The sequence below is a fragment of the Protopterus annectens genome, chromosome 1.part1 (genome assembly GCF_019279795.1).
Source record: "Protopterus annectens isolate FY-2018-M chromosome 1.part1, PAN1.0, whole genome shotgun sequence".
Taxonomy (NCBI): domain Eukaryota; kingdom Metazoa; phylum Chordata; order Ceratodontiformes; family Protopteridae; genus Protopterus; species Protopterus annectens.
The window spans coordinates 1,099,686,899-1,099,709,387 of NC_056726.1; the positions used below are offsets into that span (position 1 = coordinate 1,099,686,899).

A 22,489-nucleotide genomic window follows, 5' to 3' on the forward strand; every position below is an offset into this window, starting at 1 on the left:
TACAACCTATGACCAAGCTGAAGACATGAACACATGATCTGCTGAGCTCGGAGAAGAGACTGGCATACTAGCATGCAAGGAAAATAGTATAATGAACGCAAACCTAGAAACAGGTAATGATGACAAAAAATAATTATTGTTACATTGCTGCCCTGGGTAAGAGGGTTTATAGGTTCATACATTCATGTGTGATTACTAGACTAACGAAACAAGGGAATATTTTAAGCCTAGCATTTTTTCTAAGGTACTGATATTAATAAAACAATGAGTAATTAGGTCACACAAGAAAACAAATTGGTTAAAAAATACAAATATAAAAATCCAGCAAAGCTAGACTTACAACTGTGTGATATCTTAAAACCTCTTGTATCAGAGGCAAGATGGGATATATGCAAATTACTCTTTAAGGCTATCCGGTGTTTCAGCTAAATGGCAATGCTGAATGTACATGACTTTTTCTTTTTCTTTTCTTTTCTTTTAGTCATACCCAACTGATATCCGTAAACATAACTGATATCGATAAAATGTGCTGCTTACCACCATAAAACTGGCTTCTGTATGCTGAGTTCAGATTCAGTCTAGGTAGTGGGAACATTAGAATTATGTCTTATAATTAATCATAGCTGTTCTTCAAATTACTGATGACGTTATGTTGTCCTATCTCACCTTCATTCTTGCTGGTTGGGTTTGGAGCTGAATCTCGGCTCCGACTCGGCCGTATACCAAACCTCGAGAGCTACTACTGGCTCGAGGCTATAACCTATCCCGTGGTACTTAGCGGCTCTTCCCCAGATCTCGTTTGCCGCTTGAAGCTTCGGGATTGTCTTCACTGGCTCAGGCTAGTAAAATTTAGTCTTATACTCTGTTTCTGGATAAGTTCTCCTAAAACTTACTGCTTCTTCTTAGTTTACCTTTCCCGGTTATAGTATAGTGCCTTTTGGTGTGATTGTATTATTCTTGGCTATATTTTCCTTGCGGCTGTCCTTTTGGGCCTTGTTTTTCTCTCTTCCCCGTATCTAGTTAAAGAATCCATTTCACTCAGAGAATTCTTTCACTTTCTTTCCTTTCCATTTTTTCGTGTATATAAAAAAAAAAAAAACTTTTCTATCTTGATTCTACATTTTATAGAAGTTAAAATTTACTGTTGTGTTAGTTTTTTCACAGCTAAATACGTCTGAAGAATCTGTTAAGGAGCACAAATAATCTGGATTTAAAAAGTACAATTCATGCACTCAGAAAATGTCTATAACAGATGGACACACACGTTGTGTCTACTGTCTAGGACCAGTCCATCTCCAAGACTCCTGCTCCATTTGTCATAGCTTCAGTGCAAGGGAGTACAGGAGAGAAAAAATAATCTCATTTTAAGGGGCTTGTTGAAAGTTGAAGAAGGTAATCAGACCTCAAAACTGGATAAGTCTAAAAAGGCTGCTTCGTCGGCTCCTCTGTCGGAGCTATCAAGCAGTTTCAAAGATACAGCATCCTCGGATTAGAAAGTTATCTGTTCCAACAAATCTGGTCCTCCCTCAGTTCCATCTGTCTCCTCAAAACCCTTGCAGAGCTGAAAAAGGAGTCAGTCACCATCCTTGGAACCTGTTCATTTGGTGCTGCAATCTCCTTTGTTACAGTCTGTGGCAGGTAGCCACAAATCATCAAGACATTCCTCTTGATCCTCCAGATTATCAGACGATGATGTGGAGTGGGTCATGAAGAGATTGCTCCGGACCCGGAATCTAGCAGAAATTCTCTCGAGCCCAGCCTATCAGATCATGGAGCCAACAACTGTACCTCAGATAATGCTGATTCCTCCTCTGACTCAGATGAGTTTGGAGCCAGAGAGTATGGAAGTCGTGCTGGATCCAGTGGAGCCAGTATGGCTTCAATGTCTGCTCCGATCTCATTGATGTTGTCTTCCATCATGGGAACTGGGGGTCAACACTCCCTGGTCGGCTCACTGGGGAGAGTCGAGTCAGACCCATGTCAGAATTGACTCTCCCACTCGGTGCTTCAGCTCTGGTGAGTTCGGCTCCCACATCAGCCTCAGCGCCACCCTCCTCGGTGCCAGAGAGATCTCCTGGCCCCTCATGACTGGAATCTCTGTCGGCCCAGGATCGAGGTGCCTTTGAGGTGATGCAGAGTGTGGTCTCCACTGAGTCCGGTCCACCTTCGGCTCCAGCCTCTCTTCCCCAAAAAGGGCTGGTGTCCACCTCTTCATCATCCCTCCATCACCCCCAGAGTAGAGAGTCAGTACCCCAGGAAACCCCAATGGGTGGGACCTCCTCTTCTGATACCTTCCCGGAACATTCCCCTGAGGAGGTCCCTCAGAAGAGACAGTGTAAGAGGAAGCACATAGACTCCCCTGAGTCTGTCACATCTGATACTGACTTGGAGGATTCAGAAGGGTACCCACGATCGCCCTCTGAGGATGTCTCTTTTTCAGACATCCTGGAGATCTTTAAGGAGAGAGGTGGCTGGAAGTCCCTTTCCCCTTTGAAGATGAGTCGGTATACCTGGAGGCATTTGGCTCTTGCCCGTCCACCTTTTGGGTGTCTCCACCTTTCAACCCTCTCCTGGGTGTAGTGAGTTGGAAGGTGTGGGACTCTCCAGAATTAGTGGACCCCATTCCGCGGAGGCCAAATAAATTTATTATGGCCCCAGAGGACAGACAGTAAGGGAGTTCCAGTAGATGCAATGGTTGTGGCTGCAGCCACAAAGAAGGAGTTAGCTGAAACTTCTGCATCTGTCCATCCACTGAATAAGGAGTCTCTCACGATGGACAGGTATGGGAGGCGTACTTTCTCTTCAGTGGCTGTTACCTTGCAGTCACTGAATTATTTATCACATTTCACCTGACTTCCAAAGGATCTCCTAAAAGAGCTGGGAGATACCCTACAAGGTACTACAGCCCAGGATTTATCAGATAAGATTAATTCTCAGCTTGCAACCTTAACCTCCATGACTAACTTCTCCATGTGCCTCATTTCCGATGCAGTTGATGGAGTGAACAGGGCAGCAGGCACAGGAATAGCTCTTTGGAGACATTCCTGGATGTGCCTTTGCAAATTTGCCAAACCCTTCAGATCTTCCTTCATTGACGCCTGCTTTGATGTTTGGGGTGAAAGTCAAAGAGACTGTCACCAGAAGCCAACAAGATGGTATGACTCTATCTGCCGTCAGAGTCTGTTTTTCCGCCCCGACCAGACCCTACTATAAATGTCAGAAAAGTGGAAAGATGTGATTCAGAAAGTCCAAAGGATCTTTATCTGACACTTGTGGTGATCATTCCCCCAGGGGCAGAGGGGGAAATAAGAATGGAAGATGCCATCCATGTGGCAGAGGGGTTCTGCAGAACCAGGGCAACAGAGATACTTTCTCAGATCAGCCCTTCAAATGCTCCTGAAAGGAAGCCTGACTGTCCGCCTCCGGAGGCAGTCGGGGGGAGGCTATCACTGTACCCAGAAGCCTTGCTGAATTTGACTCAAGACAAATGGGTACAGTCCGTTATATCCAGGGGTTACAACATTTCCTTTCACTGTTTGCCTCGTCCATCAAAGTTTATCCCAGACATTCCACCCCATCAAAGGGATCAAGCAACACTAGAAATTCAAATGTTGCTAGAAAAAAAAGAGTCATCCAAGAAGTCCCTGCAGATCAGCTAGGAACCGGAATTTACTCAAGGTTCTTTTTAGTTCCAAATAAAACGGGACTGGAGACACATATTGGATCTCAGCAGACTAAACAAGTCGGTGAAGAAGTCAAAGTTTCGGATGGTAACACTGCAGTCTATACTCCCATTTCTGGATCAAGACAATTGGATGTGCTCGGTAGATCTTCAGGAAGTATACTACCACATAAAGATGGACAGGCGCTCCAGAAGATTTCTACATTTCTGGATGGGAGCCAGTTATTATCAGTTCAGATCTCTGCCCTTTGGACTCACCACAGACCCCAGAGTGTTTACCAAATGCATGGCAGTAGTCACAGCTTATCTGAGACGTCAAGGATTCCAGGTGTTTCCAAACTTAGATGACTGGCTTCTAACTGCCACCACCAAGCAGCTACTAATCAAAGCCAAGGACTACACCATCCATCTATTCTCAAAACTAGGCATTACAATAAATGCAGAAAAATCTTCCTTGTTGCCATCACTGCGTATTACCTTTATAGGTGCAGATTTAAACACAAATGACATGTTAGCAAAACTGCCTCAAGAAAGGATTCAAACATTATGCAATCAAGTGATTATCTTGCTCAACAAGAAAAAAGTACAGGCAAGATTTGTCCTCAAAGTCCTAGGCTCTATGGCAGCGGCAATAAAACTAGTTCCCTTGGCATGACTTCACATACGAATATTACAGTAGCTAATCTTCGCTCAGTGGTCCATAGATGAGTTACTCATGTCTCACGAGATTCTCATTACAGACTCCTGCAAGAGGGACCTGCTTTGGTGGATCCAGTCCACTCAGGTAACAATGGGCAGACCGTTTGTACTTCCCCGACCTGTTGCTACAGTAACCACGGACCCATCCCAGATAGGGTGGGGGGGGGCCTTATCTGGGACAAATGGTCCAAGGGGCTTGGAAATGTCATGAGTACCATTTGCACATCAATGTCCTGGAGATGAGGGCAGTGATTCTGGCGCTGCAAGCACTTCAGAACTCTCTTCCCACGGGGACTATTGCAATTCAGACAGACAATATGTCAGTGGTATGGTACATCAACAAACAGGGGGGAAACAGATCCTATCCCCTATGTCGAGAGGCCCAGAGAGTTTGGCAATGGGAGATATATTCTCAATGCTTTCTGATGACAACGCACATCCCGGGGAAATCCAACGTCATAGCAGACAGGCTAAGCAGAGCTATTTTCATGCCTCACAAGTGGTCCCTGAATCAGGAAGTTGTGAATCAAATTTTTCGCAAATGGGGCCAGCCTTGCTGCGACCTTTTTGCCACTCCCTTCAATGCCAAATGCAGCAACTACTTTGCCCTCATTTCCCCTCTGGGAGTGTCATCAAGGGATGCACTCATCCATGATTGGCCCCCTGGACGTCTTTATGCTTTCCCCCATTTCCTTTGATTCCAAATGTTATTCAGAAAGCCAAGTCATTAAGTCACAGATTAATCCTCATTGCTCCATACTGGCCTCGTCAGATTTGGTTCCCTTTCCTTTGGCCCCACCTTCAGGAGGACCTATGGATCCTGGAGCCAGTGCCAGATCTTCTGACGCATCAGTCAAGAACGCTCCATCCTGCCCTTCAGAACCTCAAGCTGACAGCTTGGTTTCTCCACTTCCAATCTTAGCCAGGCTTCCAGAATTATCCCCTGCAGTACACCACTTTTTGGTCTCCTTGCACAAAACGACAACTAGGAAACTTTATGCAAGCAAATGGAAGAGGTTTTCTTGTTGGGCGGACAAAAAGAACACATTGATCCCTTTACAGCCTCTATACCTGCAATTTTGGAATTCCTGACAGAAATTTCTAATCAAGGAGCAGTGGCAACCACTATTCAAGTTCAGCTAGCTGCTATATCTAATTATCATGTGGGGGAATACGGATCCAATGTAATGTCCCACAAGTTATTCAAGGCCTTCCTCAGGGGTACTTTCCTGTGAAGACCTCCTGTATGTGAACCTCCTCCCCCATGTGATTTAAATTTACTGTTATCAGTGTTGATTCTTCCCCCTTCAAACCAGCATCCTCTTGCTCTTTAAAATGTTTATCCTGGAAAACTCTCTTTCTAACAGCAGTTACCTCAGCTAAGAGTGTTTCAGAGTTGCAGGCCTTATCCATCCATCCTCCCTATTTGATCTTCCACAACAATAGAGTTTCCCTCATAACAAATCCCTCCTTCTTACCATAAGTCTGTTCTGAAACAAATTTAAACCAATCTATAGAATTGCCTGTGTTTTTTTCCCCTAATTATAGTAGCAAGGCAGAGTATAAGCTTCACCAATTGGATGTATATAGACAACTGTGCTTTTATTTACACAGTACGAAAGATTTCAGGAAATCAGATCAATTGTTTGTGTCCTATTCAGAAACAAAAATAGGCCAGGCAGTCTCAAAAGTTACTTTGTCCAAATGGCTTAGTGACTATTAAATATGCTTATCACTCTCATGATAAAGAACCGCCAGGTAAAGTGAAAGGACATTCAACTAGAGCCGTGTCCACTTCCACTGCCTTTCAATCCAGACTTCCATTGGATTCAGTTTGTGCTGCTGCTACATGGGTCAATCCGCACACCTTTATCTTTCATTACAAAGTAGATGTAGCCTCCTTTGGTTCCACTGTCCTGCAGAGGTTATTCCCTTGAGCCACCCAAGAGAAAGGTGCTGAGGACTCTGTCTCAACCAGCAAGAATGAAGGCGAGATAGGACAACATAACATAAAGATGTTATGTACTCACCATAACGTTCCATTTTTGTTGTCCAGTATCTCGTCTTCATTCTTGCGCCACACCCAGCCATCCCCCTCCTGGAGGATCTAGAGGAATTTTTACAATTGGCAAATATGGTCTTATTCCCATCTTGCCTTCCTTTTACCTTTATGACCAATATATTTCATATATTTTCTATTTCTGTACGTTAATCATATCATACGGAGCTCTCTCCCTCAAACAAGATCTGGGGAACAGCCACTAAGGACATTGGGACAGATTATAGCCTCGAGCCAGTAGAAGCCCTTGAGCTTTGGTATACGGCCAAGTTAGAGCCGATATTCATCTCCGAACCCAACCAGCAAGAATGAAGGCGAGATACTGGACAACAAACATGGAATTTTATGGTGAGTACATAACTTCTTTTTTTTGTCCGCATATTTTTATAACCTTCATCACTTCTTCAGTAGCATAAATCCTCTTCTATGATTTCATCCTAAATAATGGACTTGTAAAGACTTTTGCAGCAGCAGATACAGAAGAGTGTAGCTGAGTTCTGCAGCAGTAAAATGTCCAGTAAAACAAAACTGGAAAAGTGCATATTTGTTGAATGAGGTCATTGTATGGGGATTCCCATTACCTTGGGGTGCAACATCCTTTCAGTTATTTAATAGGAGGTTCAAAAGGCTCATACCTACATGGATTTATGGGAGTTTTACTCAGAAGAAAAACAGTAATTCTGTGAAATGTGTGACTGCCTTTCAAAATCTGAGTGTTCTTGTAGTCATTTGACCAAGGCTTAAATGTGTTAGAAGCTTGGACTTCTGTATCTTCAAATAGTATTAATTTGCCATCACCATAGTTGTAGCAATAAAATCATGAGAATCTAGTGAAACTCCATTGAAACTGTTTCTCTAAGAAAATAATATTTATTTATAATATCCCATATCCCCACATCATGTTTTCTATGATATTTTTATTTAGAGGATCCCATATTCCTGTGTCATGCATCCTCCTTCCAGTTAAGACTTTGCGTCTTCGCAGATACTGATGAGTTTTTAATATGTAAGTGATAATCACACAATAACACTTACCAGTTTCATTTGAAATCTCTCCTTCTGAACATGATACACATTCATAGCAGCAAACTGGCCGACCCTGCCGAATGACTTTTCTTTGTCCTAATGAGCAGGACTCACTGCATTTGGAGCGGGGTGCCTGTAACAGAAAGAAAAACAAATATATTGTAACAAGCCAGACACAGAGGAAAGGCAGCTTTACAAAACAGAAACCATTTAAATTTATCATTTTCTATTATGGAGATAAGTGGCTTAGATCAGAAAAAAATCTTTACACAACCTAACCAGACGTGATATTTGACCAAATATGTGGATCTGAAGAACCTGCCCAGAATCTGTAGAGTATATTTTGCTAAAACAATTAATGTTAGCAAAGTTAGTGGAAGGTAGACATTTTTTTTTCTGATTCAGATGACATAATAAGCTTTTGCTTAAATGGGGTTGATAAATTGTTTGCTTTTCTAAGCGTTTGATGATTTAATATAGACCCAACAAAGGGTTCCTATTAGATGACCAAAGATGCATTCTTTCAAATACGTCTTGGTCACACTTGAAAAGATGAAAAGGCAAAATGACGAAGCGGCATATAAGCAAATTCTTTCCCTAACTTTATGTTATGTTTTAAGTGTATATATATTTTTCTGGAACAGCGATTCTGTTCTAAGTGTTCTAGTTTGTAAGCTTTCACTTACATGGGGTCGATAAATCATCGTTTGTTTTTCTAAGCATTCGATGATTTAATATAGACCCTTAAAACAAAGCAAAATGCATATTTTCTTTCACCTATACAAACAGACATGAAAATATAACACCAGGTAGCCAACAGACTTCTTTCTTTAATGGAAAGGGAGGACACCAGTGATATTCATAGATTAGTACTAAGCTAACTGCTCTTGTGAGCCTTTTTAAGCCTAGCCAATTATCCCTTGTGAGACTCAAACCCTGCACCTTGTGTTTGTAAGGCAAACACTTTAACCATTAGGCCACCCTCCCAACCCATTCTTTCCTTAGAGCAGTGATTGCATCCCTAATACCTTGCATTGACTTGGGCCAAGTCCAAATGATCAGTGAATCTACTACATTGAGCAATGCCTCATGAAACAAGTCTTTCTTTAGTCTACTGTTCACCAGCATCCCCCAAAACATATCCAGAGCGTAGTAACACACCACGACTCCCAATTCTTAAGTGGGCAGGCCCCAATAACCTTTACAGCCTTTCTGCATAAATCCAAATACCTGTGTACCCTTTAATGTTTTTAATCTAGAAAGCAAATGATTCCAACCAACTAATTTTCACTCATGCTTGTATTACTGCACTACTGGTCCACAGACTACCGCATCAGTTTCATCTTCCTGATAAACCCGTTTATTAACTAATCTTCAAGATCAGCTCTTTCTTATGACCACTAAAAAAACTCTTTCAAGTGCTTGGCAAACAAAATAATTCTTCTCCCCAATCAGAATGAGCTGAAGTCTGACCACACTAGAGATCCAGTGCATCACAAACCCTGAAAGAATGATTTGTCTTCCTAAAGGGTTCTTCTTCTGCAGACATTAAGAAATATATATTTTTTTAAATAATGTGCTACACTAAACAACTCCAGGAACTACTAGAAATAAGTATTTAAGACAGGCCAATCACGTCCTGAAAAAAAAAAAAATCTTACTAACTGGCCCCTGCTACTACACTTCAACTTGACAAGTGACATTGACTCCTGACTGTCTGTGATTGGGTAGGGTGTGAAAACCTACCCTGCTTGCTTTTGCCGTCACTTTGATAGAAACTTCGCCATTTTAAAATCTGGACTTTGAGAAGCTTGGAACTCTTTAGTGCTCAGCTGCTGTATGTACTACTGATGAGATGTACCAGCAGACGGCTGCAGCAAATCTACAGATCCCCACTGTATCTGGAACAAGACTGCAAATCACCCAAGAGCCTACAATCTGCTTCTCAAGCACCAGTATAAGATTAGTGCTGATGTTTTATTCCTGGTGACAGGCATTACTTCCAAGCGGTATGTCACTGTAATAATCAAAGAACCTGTGATCTGCTTCTCAGGCACCAGTTTGAGACTAGTTGTTGTCTTTCAGCTTTTCTCGGTTAGGGGTCACCACAGCGGAACTCCGGTCCGCTAATGATTGGCAGTAGATTTTCACGAATGTCGAGGTGCCAACTCGACGTTCAACCTTCATCGAAGGCATGCCTATTTACTCATGTCTTTCGAATGCCCACCCAATCATGGGGAGGACATGTAGACTCCACAAACAAGGCACTCCCCACACTCCAGCCGAGAATCAAACGGGAGAACCTCTTCTTGTGAGGCAGCAATGCTACTGCTGCACAACACTGGTGCTGATGTTTAATTCCTGTTGACAGAAAGAGTAAAGGGATATTCATTCCAAGCTGTGTGTTCCTGCAATAATCACCAAGGAGCCAGCAATCTGCTTCTCAGAGACCAGTTTGAGATTAGTGCTGATGTTTTGTTTCTGGTGATGGACTTTGATTCTAAGCTGTCTTTGTCACTGTGAGATGTGTAGTATTATTACCCATGTAGTATACAAGGGGAGAAACAGCACTGTTCACCATTCCCAGCTAACCTTGCTTATGTGCCTCCTGTTGCTCAAAGTTTATGCCACATGCAGTACATTGCTTCTCTCCTACTCTTACTGAGTGTGCAGCCAAGCATTGTGTTAAACTGAAATGTTGCTGTAATTCATGTAGTGTACAGTATACTGTCTTTTAGTAGACTATATTATTTAAACACCATTGCTTAGAGATTGCTCTGGTAGATACAGTTCTGTCCAGTTCACTGTTTCTGCTTAATGCCTCCTTTACCTTACAGGATTAAGTTATTATATCTAGCATTCCTCCTAACATAGAAATATTGAAAATAAGAACAAAGGCCCTAGTATGAACATCTAGATAAATAAATCTGCACACCTAATTAGCATAACATTTGAATACCAGATAGGGCAAAACTCTTCCTGTTTATGGTGGAAATGCAGGTTACTACTCAGAAACACATTTTTATAAAACAGAAGGTGACAAATATGATGGAAATATAAGTACATTATTACAGACAGTATAAAATCTGTAGACTTTAATGAAATATGTTGCAAAATGTTACAATGGTTAAGGTGCTTACCTCAAGGGTGCAGGGTTTGATTCTTACAAATGAAGGAGAAATTGGTTAGGTTTAAAATGGTCCGCAAGAGCAGCTAGCCTAGTACCTATCTATGAACAAGGCCATTTATCTTGGCTTCTGAAAAAAGACAGATGTAAGATTTGTGTCCTCTTTCTCAATTTAAAGTCCATTGAATGAAATAGCATAATAGTGCTTAACTTTTTATGTACTAATACATTTTAACATTTTTTTACTTGAAGCTTCCTTCATTGGTGCCTGTGGAGTATTTCCATACATGCATTTTCTGTGTAATAGACAGCCTCAAAAATCACATGTCATGAGTGGTGTGACGCCCATGCCCTGGCCCAGCAATCAAGGAGCCTCAATTCTCACCACTGACACCAGAGAGGGTGACTCCAAGAAGAGGAAAGGATAACTAATACACACAGTAAAGTACAATTTCCCTTAAGTACACACAGAGATCACAGTCAGTCTGGGGATGGTTGCTCCCTTACTCACCAGGTCCCCAATAAGACTCCCTACTGGCACAGCTATAGAGTCCAGGTCTCAGCCTAGCTGGGCAAGCTAAAACCTCCAATACCCTCTCTGTCCAACTAGTGCTTCGTGTCCCTGCCCAAGTAGCTGACACAACACACACACACTTTGAGAAGAGGTTATACAACCACACAGACCCTCCTGGGAAAAGGCTGACACAGGTTCTCCAGCTGTGCCCCTATTACCCAGACCATACAGTAGTAATTCCTGCCACCACCCAGCTAATAATTATCAGCTACTAAAAGGCCCTTAAAAGGGTGTCCAATTATTATTGTGCAATATTATAATCCAAAGGTAGTATGGCTAACAGTCAAGGCTTAATTTGAAGTGACTTAGACAGTAAAATCTGTAAATACGTAATTTACTTTGAGGTTAAATTATCTCTACATAAACCAGCCACAGTTAAAGGTTTTAAAATATTTAATAATAAATAATTAAAAAACAAGACAAAACTACTACAGTATAATGCTACTCAAGTTCAGAGATCACACAGAAACTTAAAACAAAATCGTAGGAAAGATCTGATTTCAAAGAAAAATACTTAGTCTAACTTTCTTCTAAGTTTAACTATTCATAAGAGAAATCACAGTGCTATAATCCTACTTACATACATAAAGCATAAGCAGTGCTGGGTTAGATGTCCAAGATCAAAATGCTCTCTGGTCTCTCACTCAACAATATTATTTAAACACTAACCAACAGCTCTCTAAGGCCCTCCCAAATTACATCATGTTGACACTTGGTCTGAAGTTCCCAGGCAAACAAACTGCATTATTTAGCAAGCTAACACCTGCTCAGGAAACTACAACAATAAAAGGCATTTCACATATACACTCTAGCAGAAACCAGAGCAATAAAGCACCTTCCATATGTAAATTCTGGCCCTCAACTTTAAACATAAAACAATGGGCCTGAAACCTTCATCCAGACTCACAGAAGCTGACTTGTAAAACATCAAAGAGATTCATAAGATCTTTTCAACTTCAAGACACATTTGAAAAGCATGGCTTGGTTTTCCTTACAGCAGATGGCAATGTTGCAACAATCTTGAAGTTCACATTTTACAGTGTTTTCTTTCATTTAAAAACACAAGCCTGTAGTTTACATTTATTTATACAATTGATAGAATTATGTATCAAATTCTATTTGACTAGGCTGGCAGCCTTTGCCCATCTTCCTCCAGTCTTCACAAGTGGTATTTAGACAATTATGTGAAGGAGTAAATCAAGCCTGAAAATAAGGACATGCCTTAAAAAATAGGGACCTCTAGTGTAGCAGTAAATCAGGCTTTGAAATATGAATGTACCTTTAAAATAAGTATGGTCGTGACTGTCTTCCTACTGAAAAGTTGGCACTCAGAAAAACAAGTTCTGACAATCTAAAAAAAGAAAAAGTCCTAAACCCCAAGGAAAGTAAATCTGAAAAACCACTGTTCTCCTTTAAACTTCTTTTTTTGCAGGAGAGAAGTAATTCTCCCTTCCCCTTACAAGCTTATGTATACCAATACTCAGATCGCCATACCTCAGAGAAATCGGAATATTCTGGGAAATGGCAATCTTGGACTTAATACATAAGTCCATTTTTCAGCCTTTCAGTCTCCAGGATATGACATTTCAAATGGTTACCTTAGAGACTTCTTTGTTATGTGCAATCATTCTGAATTGTGTTAATACTAATAACCCCATAAATTAGCTGTATAAAATTCTGTCCTAAGAACTCGTAATTTTTCTGAGGTAAATGACCCTTGCTATTGCATTCATTGCTAGACATCTCTGATCCTAAAATTAATTTCTATGGTATTAAGCAGTTCAATGTTAATGTTCATTATGTGGCATAAACTAAAGATATAGAGCTAAATGCTTAACAATTGTTCAGAATTGTGTTTGCGTGTTCAGTATTGTGTTGTGCACACCACCAGTGTAGTACGAGGAATAAAGAATGTGTATAACTGGAACATTTAACTATAAAAAGTTCTTCTATGAAATTGCCATTACTTTATACGATGTAACTTAATTGTATCTTTTTCCTAAGTACAGCTAGATTATCTACCACCTACCTTAACCTCATAGCATCACCCTAAACACTTCAGACATAAATCTTCAGAGTTTACTTTAATAGTGTCCCTCTAACACCTGAAAACTATGACATAGTCTTCCAGTCTGTGTCTGGCAACATGGCTCAATGGTCCGCTGTCACCACATTTGTAGCCAGTCTGACCACACTAGATGTTTTAAGGCAGTGTTGCAGCTGCCTTGTGGTTATCAGCTACTCACTGCTTCTACCAAGTGAAAGTATAATGTGCAAGAGATGTAAATATGTAAAAAAAATGAATAAAAGCCTCCTGCATCAGCCTTATCAGTAGGCATGACATGACAATCTACCATACCGATCACATCTGGCCTCCATCACACAAGGTAATGCCTACTCCTTCTTCACTTGCACATCCCACATATCCAAATAGGTCACCCACACATCACGAGGAAAGAAAACTTGAGCCCATATGGCCCACTACATCTGCTGCCACACAGGCAAGATGTTTTATTCATAAGTGATGGCCTACTGTATCTGCTGCCACGCAGGTGAGATGTTTTACATATAAGGGATGACCCACTATGTCTGCTACCACACAGGCATGATGTTATAGCCACAAGTGATGGCCCATTACATTTGCTTCCAAACAGGGGGGATGTTATAGCCATAATCGATAGCCTACTATGTCTGCTGTCACACAGGTGAGATGTTTCACTCATAACTGATGGCCCACTATGCCTGCTGCAACACACAGGCAACATGTTATAGCATAAGTGATAGCCCACTATGTCTGCTGTCACACAGGTGAGATGTTATAGTCATAAGTGACAGTCCACTACATCTTCTGCTACACAGGTGAGATATTATGGTCATAAGTGACAGCCCACTCCATCTGCTGCCACACAGGTGAGATGTTTAAGTCATACGTGATGGCCAACTATGTCTGCTGCCACATAAATGAGATGCTTTAGTCATAAGTGATGCCCCACTACTTCTGCTGCCCACTGGCAAGATATTTTAGTCATAAGTGACAGCACACTCCTTCTATTGGAACACAGGTGAGATGTTTTAGTCATATATGATGGCCCACTGCATGTGCTGCTACCCAGGCAAGATATTTTAGTCGTAAGTGATGGTCCAGTACATCTGCTGCCACACAGGCAAAATGTTTCAGTCATAAGTGATGGCCCACTGCACATGCTCCTACACAGGTGAGATGTTTTGTGCATAAGTCTCACTGAGAAAGTGAAAGGCCTCACTGAGATCAATGACTGCTGTCAGATCCATGGCCTTAAGCTCAATGCCAAAAAGTGTGTCATCATCCCCTTTGAGAAAAAACAAGTTCCCATGAACTAATGCATCAATGGTAGTCTACTGAACACAGAAGGTATTATAAGAGATCTGGGAACACAGGTTGATAGCAACCTCTCTTTTGACCACCACACTGCCACTGTGGTCAGAAAGTCCTTCTATGTGGCACATCTCATTACTAAGGGTTTTCCATCCAGGAAGAAATAGGTCATTGTCTCCCTCTGCTCTTCCTTCATTAGGCCAGTCATCGAGTACAATGCCCCATCTGGCATGTACCTCACTAGACACCTGTAACAACTGGAGAGGCCACAAAAGTACCTCACAAAGAGGATCCTAGGCCTTAAACACTCCAGCTATTTTCTGTCTCATATCACCTACTTAGAGGCGATCTCTACTTGACTTATAAAGCTATGTCTGACCCAGCTCTGCTAGAAATGCTACATCTAAAGAAATCCCAATCCCTCCACACCACATCCTCCAGAGACCCCAACCTCATTACCACAATCAACAGAACATGCTGGAGGGACAGGTTCATAACCCAGAGACTGCCCATGCTATGGAATACACTTCCCGTACATGTCAAACAGAGCACCTCACTGGCCCACTTCAAGAGAAATATTGATGAGTGGATGGGAAATAGAAAATTCACCCCGGGATCACTCCAGTGGCCCTACTCAACAGAGGTACTATTAACTAAGGTCAGGTGGCACGATGCCAGGGTAATCCTATGGGCTAGGCTTGTAAAGGCTCCAGGGCCATTAGCCTAGTACACAGCTATGAACCTATAAGTAATGGCCCACTGCATCTGCTGCCACTCAGGTGAGATGTTTTAGTTCATAAGTGACAGCCCACTATGTCTGCTGCCACACAGGTGACATGTCTTAGTCATAAGTGACAGCCCACTACGTCTGCTGCCACACAGGTGAGATGTTTTAGTCATAAGTGATGGCTCACTATGTCTTCTGTCACACAGGTGAGATGTTATAGTCATAAGTGAAAGCCCACAATGTCTGCAGCCACACAGGTGAGATGTTTTAGTCATAAGTGACAGCCCACTACATCTGCTGTCACACAGGTGAGATGTTTTAGTCATAGATGATGGCCCACTACACCTGCTGCCACCCAGGTGAGATATTATTATCATAAGTGATGGCCCACTACATCTGGTGCCACACAGACAAGATGTTTTAGTCATAAGTGATAGCCCACTACTTCTGCTGCCACAAAGGTGAGATGTTTTAGTCATAAGTGATGGCCCATTGCATCTGCTGCCACACAGGTGAGATGTTTTAGTCATAGGTGATGGCCCACTACTTCTGCTGTCACACAGGTGAGATGTTTTAGTCATAAGTGATGGCCCACTATGTCTGCTGCCATACAAGTATGATGTTATAGCATAAGTGATGGCCCACTACATCTGCTACCGGATCCTCTTGAAATTACCGAAACGCCAGTTCGCCGGCATGCAGAAGAGGAACGCAAAAGGACCGACAACGCAGTTGACTGACATGCTGAAATCCCGACAGCTGGAAGACCGACAAGGGGAACGTGTAAGCGCGACTTGGTAAGTATGCGCTAGTGAGGGATTTAGGATTAGGGAGCGGACAGGTAAGTGTGCAATAGTGAGGGATTTTAGGGTTAGGGTGTGTGAAAGGTTAGTGTGCGGTAGTGTCGGAGTTAGGGTTTGGGTAATGTAAGTGTGTGTTAGTGACGGGTTTATGTTTTAGGGTGGGTTAAGTAAGTTAGGGTTAGGGTGCAGGTAGGGTAAGTGTGCGGTAGTGTCGGACCTTAGGGTTAGGGGTGGGTTAAGTGAGTTAGGGTTAGGGTGCAGGTAGGGTAAGTGTGCGGTAGTGTCGGATCTGAGGGTTAGGGGTGGGTTAAGTGAGTTAGGGTTAGGGTGCAGGTAGGGTAAGTGTGCGGTAGTGTTGGACCTTAGGGTTAGGGTTTGGGTTAGGGCTAGTGGATATGTAATGTAGAGTAATGTGTTGTTTACGTGTAGTGTGTCAGTGTAATGGTGTTCGGTGTTTTGCGTTGTCGTTATTGTGTGTTGTCGGTTGTTTGGTGTCGGTGGTTTGTGTGTCGGCGAACTGGCGTGTCGGTGTTCTAAAGTAGACCCCTGCTACCACACAGCCAAGATGTTATAGTCATAAGTGATAGCCCACTATGTCTTCTGCCACACAGTTGAGATGTTTTAGTCATAAGTGATGGCCCACTATGTCTGGTGCCACACAGGTGAGATATTTAATTATAAGTGATAGCCCACTATATGTGGTACCACACAGGCAAGATGTTTTAGTCATAAGTGATAGCTCAGTACATCTGCCGCCACACAGGTGAGATATTGTAGTCATAAGTGATGGCTGACTATATCTGTTACCACACAGGAGAGATGTTTCAGTCATAAGTGATAGCCCACTACATATCCTGCCACACAGGTGAGATATTAATTATAGTCATAAGTGATAGCCACTACATCTGGTGCCACACAGGTGAGATGTTATATTCATAAGTGACAGCCACTGCATTTGCTGTCATAGAGGTGAGATGTTTTAGTCATAAGTGACAGCGCGCTACATCTACTGCCACACAGATGAGATGTTTTAGTCATAAGTGATGGCCCACTACATCTGCTGCCACACAGGTGATATGTTTTAGTCATAAGTGACAGCCCACTATGTCTGCTGCCACACAGGTGAGATGTTTTAGTCAAAGGTGATGGCCCACTACTACTGCTACCACCCAGGCAAGATATTATAGTCATAAGTGAGTTCCACTATGTCTGGTGCCACACAGACAAGATGTTTTAGTCATAAGTGATGGCCCACTACTTCTGCTGCCACACAGGTGAGATGTTTTAGTCATAAGTGATGGTCCACTACATCTGCTGCAATGCAGGTGAGATGTTTTTGTCATAAGTGATGGCCTACTATGTCTGCTGCCTCCCAGGTGAGATGTTATAGTCATAAGTGATGGCCCACTATGTCTGCTGCCACACAGGTATGATGTTATAGCATAAGAGAGGGCCCACTACTTCTGCTACCACACAGCCAAGATATTATAGTCATAAGTGATAGCCCACTATGTCTTCTGCCACACAGTTGAGATGTTTTAATCATAAGTGATGGCCCACTATGTCTGCTGGCACACAGGTGAGATGTTTTAGTCATGAGTGATGGCCCACTATGTCTGGTGCCACACAGGTTAGATATTTTAATTATAAGTGATAGTCCACTATGTGTGGTACCACACAGGCAAAATGTTTTAGTCATAAGTGATAGCCCACTACATCTGCTGCCACACAGGCAAGATATTGTAGTCATAAGTGATGGCTGACTATGTCTGCTACCACACAGAGGAGATGTTTCAGTCATAAGTGATGGCCCACTACATTTCCTGCTACACAGGCGAGATGTTATATTCATAAGTGATAGCCCCCTACATCTGGTGCCACACAGGTCAGATGTTATATTCATAAGTGACGGCCACTGCATTTGCTGCCATAGAGGTAACATGTTTTATTCATAAGTGATGGCCCACTACATCTGCTGACTCACAGGCAGGATGTTTTAGTCATAAGTGACGGCCCACTACATCTACTGCCACACAGGTGAGATGTTTTAGTCATAAGTGATGAACCACTATGCTTGCTGTCACAGAGGCAAGATGTTATGATAGCCCACTATGTCTGCTATTACACATGTGAGATCATATAGTCATAACTCATGGCTCACTACTTCTGCTGCCACACAGATGAGATGTTATAGTCATAAGTAATAGTCCATTATGTCTGCTGCTACACAGGTGAGATGTCTTAGTCATAAGTGATAGCCTACTACTTCTGCTGCCACACAGGTGATTTAGTTTAGTCATAAGTGATGGCCCACTGCACCTGCTGCCACACAGGCAAGATGTTATAGTCATAAGTGATGGCCTGCTATGTCTGCTGCCAAACAGGTGAGATGTTATAGTCATACAGTAAGTGATGGGCCACTATTTCTGCTGCCTCAAAGGTGAGATGTTTTAGTCATAAGTGATGGCCCACTGCATCAGCTGCCACTCAGGTGAGATGTTTTAATCATGAGTGATGGCCCACTATGTCTGCTGCCACCCAGGAAAGATATTATAGTCATTAGTGATAGCCCACTATTTTTGCTGCCACACAGGCATGATGTTATAGTTAGAACTGATGGCCCACTACATCTGCTGCAACACAGGCAAGATGTTATAGTCATAACTCATGGCCCACTACACCTTCTGCCACCCAGGTGAGATGGTATAGTCATAAGTGATGGCCCACTACTTCTGTTGCCCGCAGGTGAGATGTTTTAGTCACAACTGATGGCCCACTATGTCTGGTGCCAAACAGGTGAGATGTTTTAGTCATAATTGATGGCCCACTGTGTCTGCTTTCACACAGGTGAGATGTTATAGTCATAAGTGATGGACCATACACCTGCTGCGACCCATGAGATGTTATAGTCATGAGTGATGGCGTACTGCTTCTGCTGCCTACAGGTGAGATGTTTTAGTCATACGTGATGGCCCACTACACCAGCTACCACACAGGCATGATGAGTTATAGTCATAAGTTATAGCCGACTACATCTGTTGCCACACAGGCATTATGTTGTAGTCATAAGTGATAACCCATTACATCTGCTGTCACACAGGTGAGATATTATAGTCATAATTTAAGACCCACTACTTCTGCTGCCCATAGGCGAGATGTTATAGTCATAAGTGATGGACCACTATTCCTGCTGCCACACAGGTGACACATTTTATTCATAAGTGATGGCCCACTACATTTGCTGCCACACAGGGGACATGTTTTAGTCATAAGTGACTCCATAGTTAGGCATACCCCCTCCACATTCACCAGAATGGACAAGAATAGGATGTCTGTAATCTGCTTTTTCAATGTAAGGATCTGTGATGTCACAAGGGCCCTAAGGTTCCTTAAACTAGACAAGTATGATTACAACCTAGTGGTGGTCCATGCAGGAGTGAATGAACTGTGGCAGTCCACCCACAGATATATACACTAACACACAAAGTTACTATGCATGTGTGAGACGCAGGAAAGATACACCAGTCTGAGTAGTATCTTGTCTTCAGCAACAATGTTGCTTAGACACTAAGACAAGATGATTGGCTTTTACAATTACATAAATATTTGGCATCATTTTAAGGGTGTCCACTATGTGCTCACCAAGGATGGCTTATATCCCTTATAAATGGCCTATTGCAAATTAGCTAAAGCCTTTGCTTCCCTCGTAGTTCCTTTTTTTTAGTCTGAGACTCCATTTAGGACATCCCAAAATAATAAACTAGAGCTCAGTGGCACCACTCATTTCTAGAAGTAGCACAGAAAGATGCCAGGACTTGAAGCCTCACTTCAACTCAGATGCATTCATATTTGTATATTTACTGTGAAATAGTTTCAGTGTAATGACAGCACTCCCTTTATACTAATGTTCCGCACCTATATGTCTTCATGCCCTATGTTTGCTGTCGGGAAATATCTATATTTGTCAGAAACACTATTTCCTAACTTCAGGTTACCCAGGATCATAACCTACAGCTTTGAGAGATCCAATCTAACTGTTACTTAACTGCTAGCTACATATCACTTCTCAATGCCCACAAAGATCATGGAAATTAACTTATCGTCATGAAGGCATTTAATATTAAACCAAATGCCTTCTTGCTAGGGGAGTTCAGCTACAAAAGCATTGATTGAGAGATCTATATCTATAAAACTATGCAATCTGCTTCACCTAGACTTTGTTAATACCATCAGTGTGCTGTGGCAAACTGTACTGCTTGACACTATAATATTCTTGAGGCAGACTTTACTTATCTGACTTCTGACTGCACCCCACCCCCACATCTCCTTATCCATGGATAATTCTGACCACAAATAAGTCTTCTCTGTCATGTCTACCCCACCATTAAATGAGACTCTTTAGGGACTTCTCCTGGGCAAGCTTACTTAAGCTTGTTGAAGGCTTAAGCAAAATTATGAACTATCCTCCACAAATGGAGCCAGATAAGAGGGCTGCCACATTCAACAGCAACTTTTACCAGCACCTAGAGAGCTGCATAAAACATTAATACCCACCCATGATAAATATAATAATAACTTCAGGAATAAACCTCTTTGGTGGAATAGCTGAATTAATTAATTATATTACTAAAGAAGGACAGTAATGAAAAGTTGTAAGAAATCCTCTTCCTTAACCCAAGACTATAATGAAAAATGTCAGTGAGAAATATAAGAGCACTAAGAAAATGCAAATTACAGTATAATGCCAAAGTTGCAACAGATGCCAAAGAACATTACAAATCTTTCTTCAGTTATCTCAGCAAATTAAGGAATAGTCATTTAAATAAATGTTAGCCACAATCTGGAGTTTCTGTTAATTTCAAATCTCTGTATTTTTTCCTCTGTCAATATGGAATCTGTGTATTTATTTATTTTTTTATTTAACATTTGTTGACCAGGAAAGCCTGACTAGAACAGCAGCTATTTTCAGCAGAGGCCCAGGGAGAAATGCTCCAGATGCATGTCTTTGGAATGCGGGAGAAAACCGGAGTACCTGGAGGAAACCAACACGAATGCAGGGAGGACATGCAGATGCTGTACAGAAGGCATCCCAGCAAAGAATCGAACTGCTTGCTGTTTGGCGACAATGTTAACCGCTGCACCACTGCACTGCCTCTTTTGGCCTTATGGGTCCAGGTAATAACCAAAAAGGGTTTTTGGAATAGCTCATGTACCTGGCTAACAAATAAATAAACAAAATAAAATAAATAAAAATATCTAGCAATGCACTGAGCTCATCCACAATAATATCACACTTTCTGATCCCAAAGATATAGGCAAATTAGCAGTCAAATTTACTGCTAAATGTGTACCACCTATCCACACTGTTGTGCCCACTATCCCTGAAATTTTAGTTTCCCTGGAAACACTTTAAAACAATTCTTAGAATTCCTCCCAAAGGCTAAAATAGTACTTCCACAGAGGCAGACAACATACAAGGCTGCATTTTTGTTATTGTCAGGTATGCACTACCTAAGCTACTAATTAAATTGTTCATCCTCATCTACTTCCCAAGGCATATGCCTGATGTATGGACAGCAGTCACTGTTACTCCCATAAAAATGAGCATTTATTCAGAGCTTCCTAGCTTGGACATCTGTGACTGCAAGACGGATTGCTTCTAAAAACATCTAGACCTACAAAGCTGATATAACTATCTTTTGCGCTTGCTCTAACTGTCTCAGTGCTGTTTAACACTTTTGTGTTGCATTTATTTATTTTATTGAATTTATCACTGTTTTTCAACCTTCGCTTGTTAAGGAAGCACATTATGTTTGCTACTGTACTGCTCTTAGGTTGTTTTAACAGTATTCTAATATTTCCTAACTTCCTCTGGTCATACCCATCAACCTTTGAGAGCTAAAAATCTGTACTAAGCCATAAATAGTAGGGGGACAAAGGCCCATAAATAAGGACAAATTTTAAATATTGCTCTTATAAACAAAGTGGAAAGAATAACAGGTTTTACATTAGCATAAATTTTCTGAAGAGTATGAAGTCTGAAATTCAAATACCTGTCATTAATTTCTGAGTTCAACCCTCAATGAATTGCCAATGATTTACCAGAAAATCAAAATTTTATGAGGAGCAGACCAAAAATATGAGTTAAAAATCTGGTCATTCTGTGAAAATCTGGACAGTTGAGCTGTATGCCTCTCGTACAGCAAATGCTGTTCTGAGTTTGCCAACATTCTCCTGAGTCTGCCAAAATGTTTCTAAGTTTTGCAAAGTTTTTCTGTCTGTCCTGCATTGTGAACCTTTTTCACTATTTTGTTGAACATTTATCAGGGTTAGAGAACTTACTTAAAAGGATTCTTGATATTGGAGGAATTCTGACTTTTGTTGTAAAGCACTTTTTACTACACGAGCTCAAAACCACTTTGTTTTACATTAAGAGG

General features: G+C 41.7%; 1 protein-coding gene across 1 annotated transcript in view; it reads right to left on the minus strand.

The window, feature by feature from the left end:
- LOC122815484 (extracellular calcium-sensing receptor-like) overlaps positions 1-22,489 on the minus strand; it is a 157,874-nt gene that overhangs the window by 52,771 nt on the left and 82,614 nt on the right. Inside the window, exon 4 of the mRNA XM_044088017.1 lies at positions 7,476-7,599. Coding sequence (XP_043943952.1) covers positions 7,476-7,599 — 124 coding nt within the window. The remainder of the gene's footprint in view (positions 1-7,475; positions 7,600-22,489) is intronic.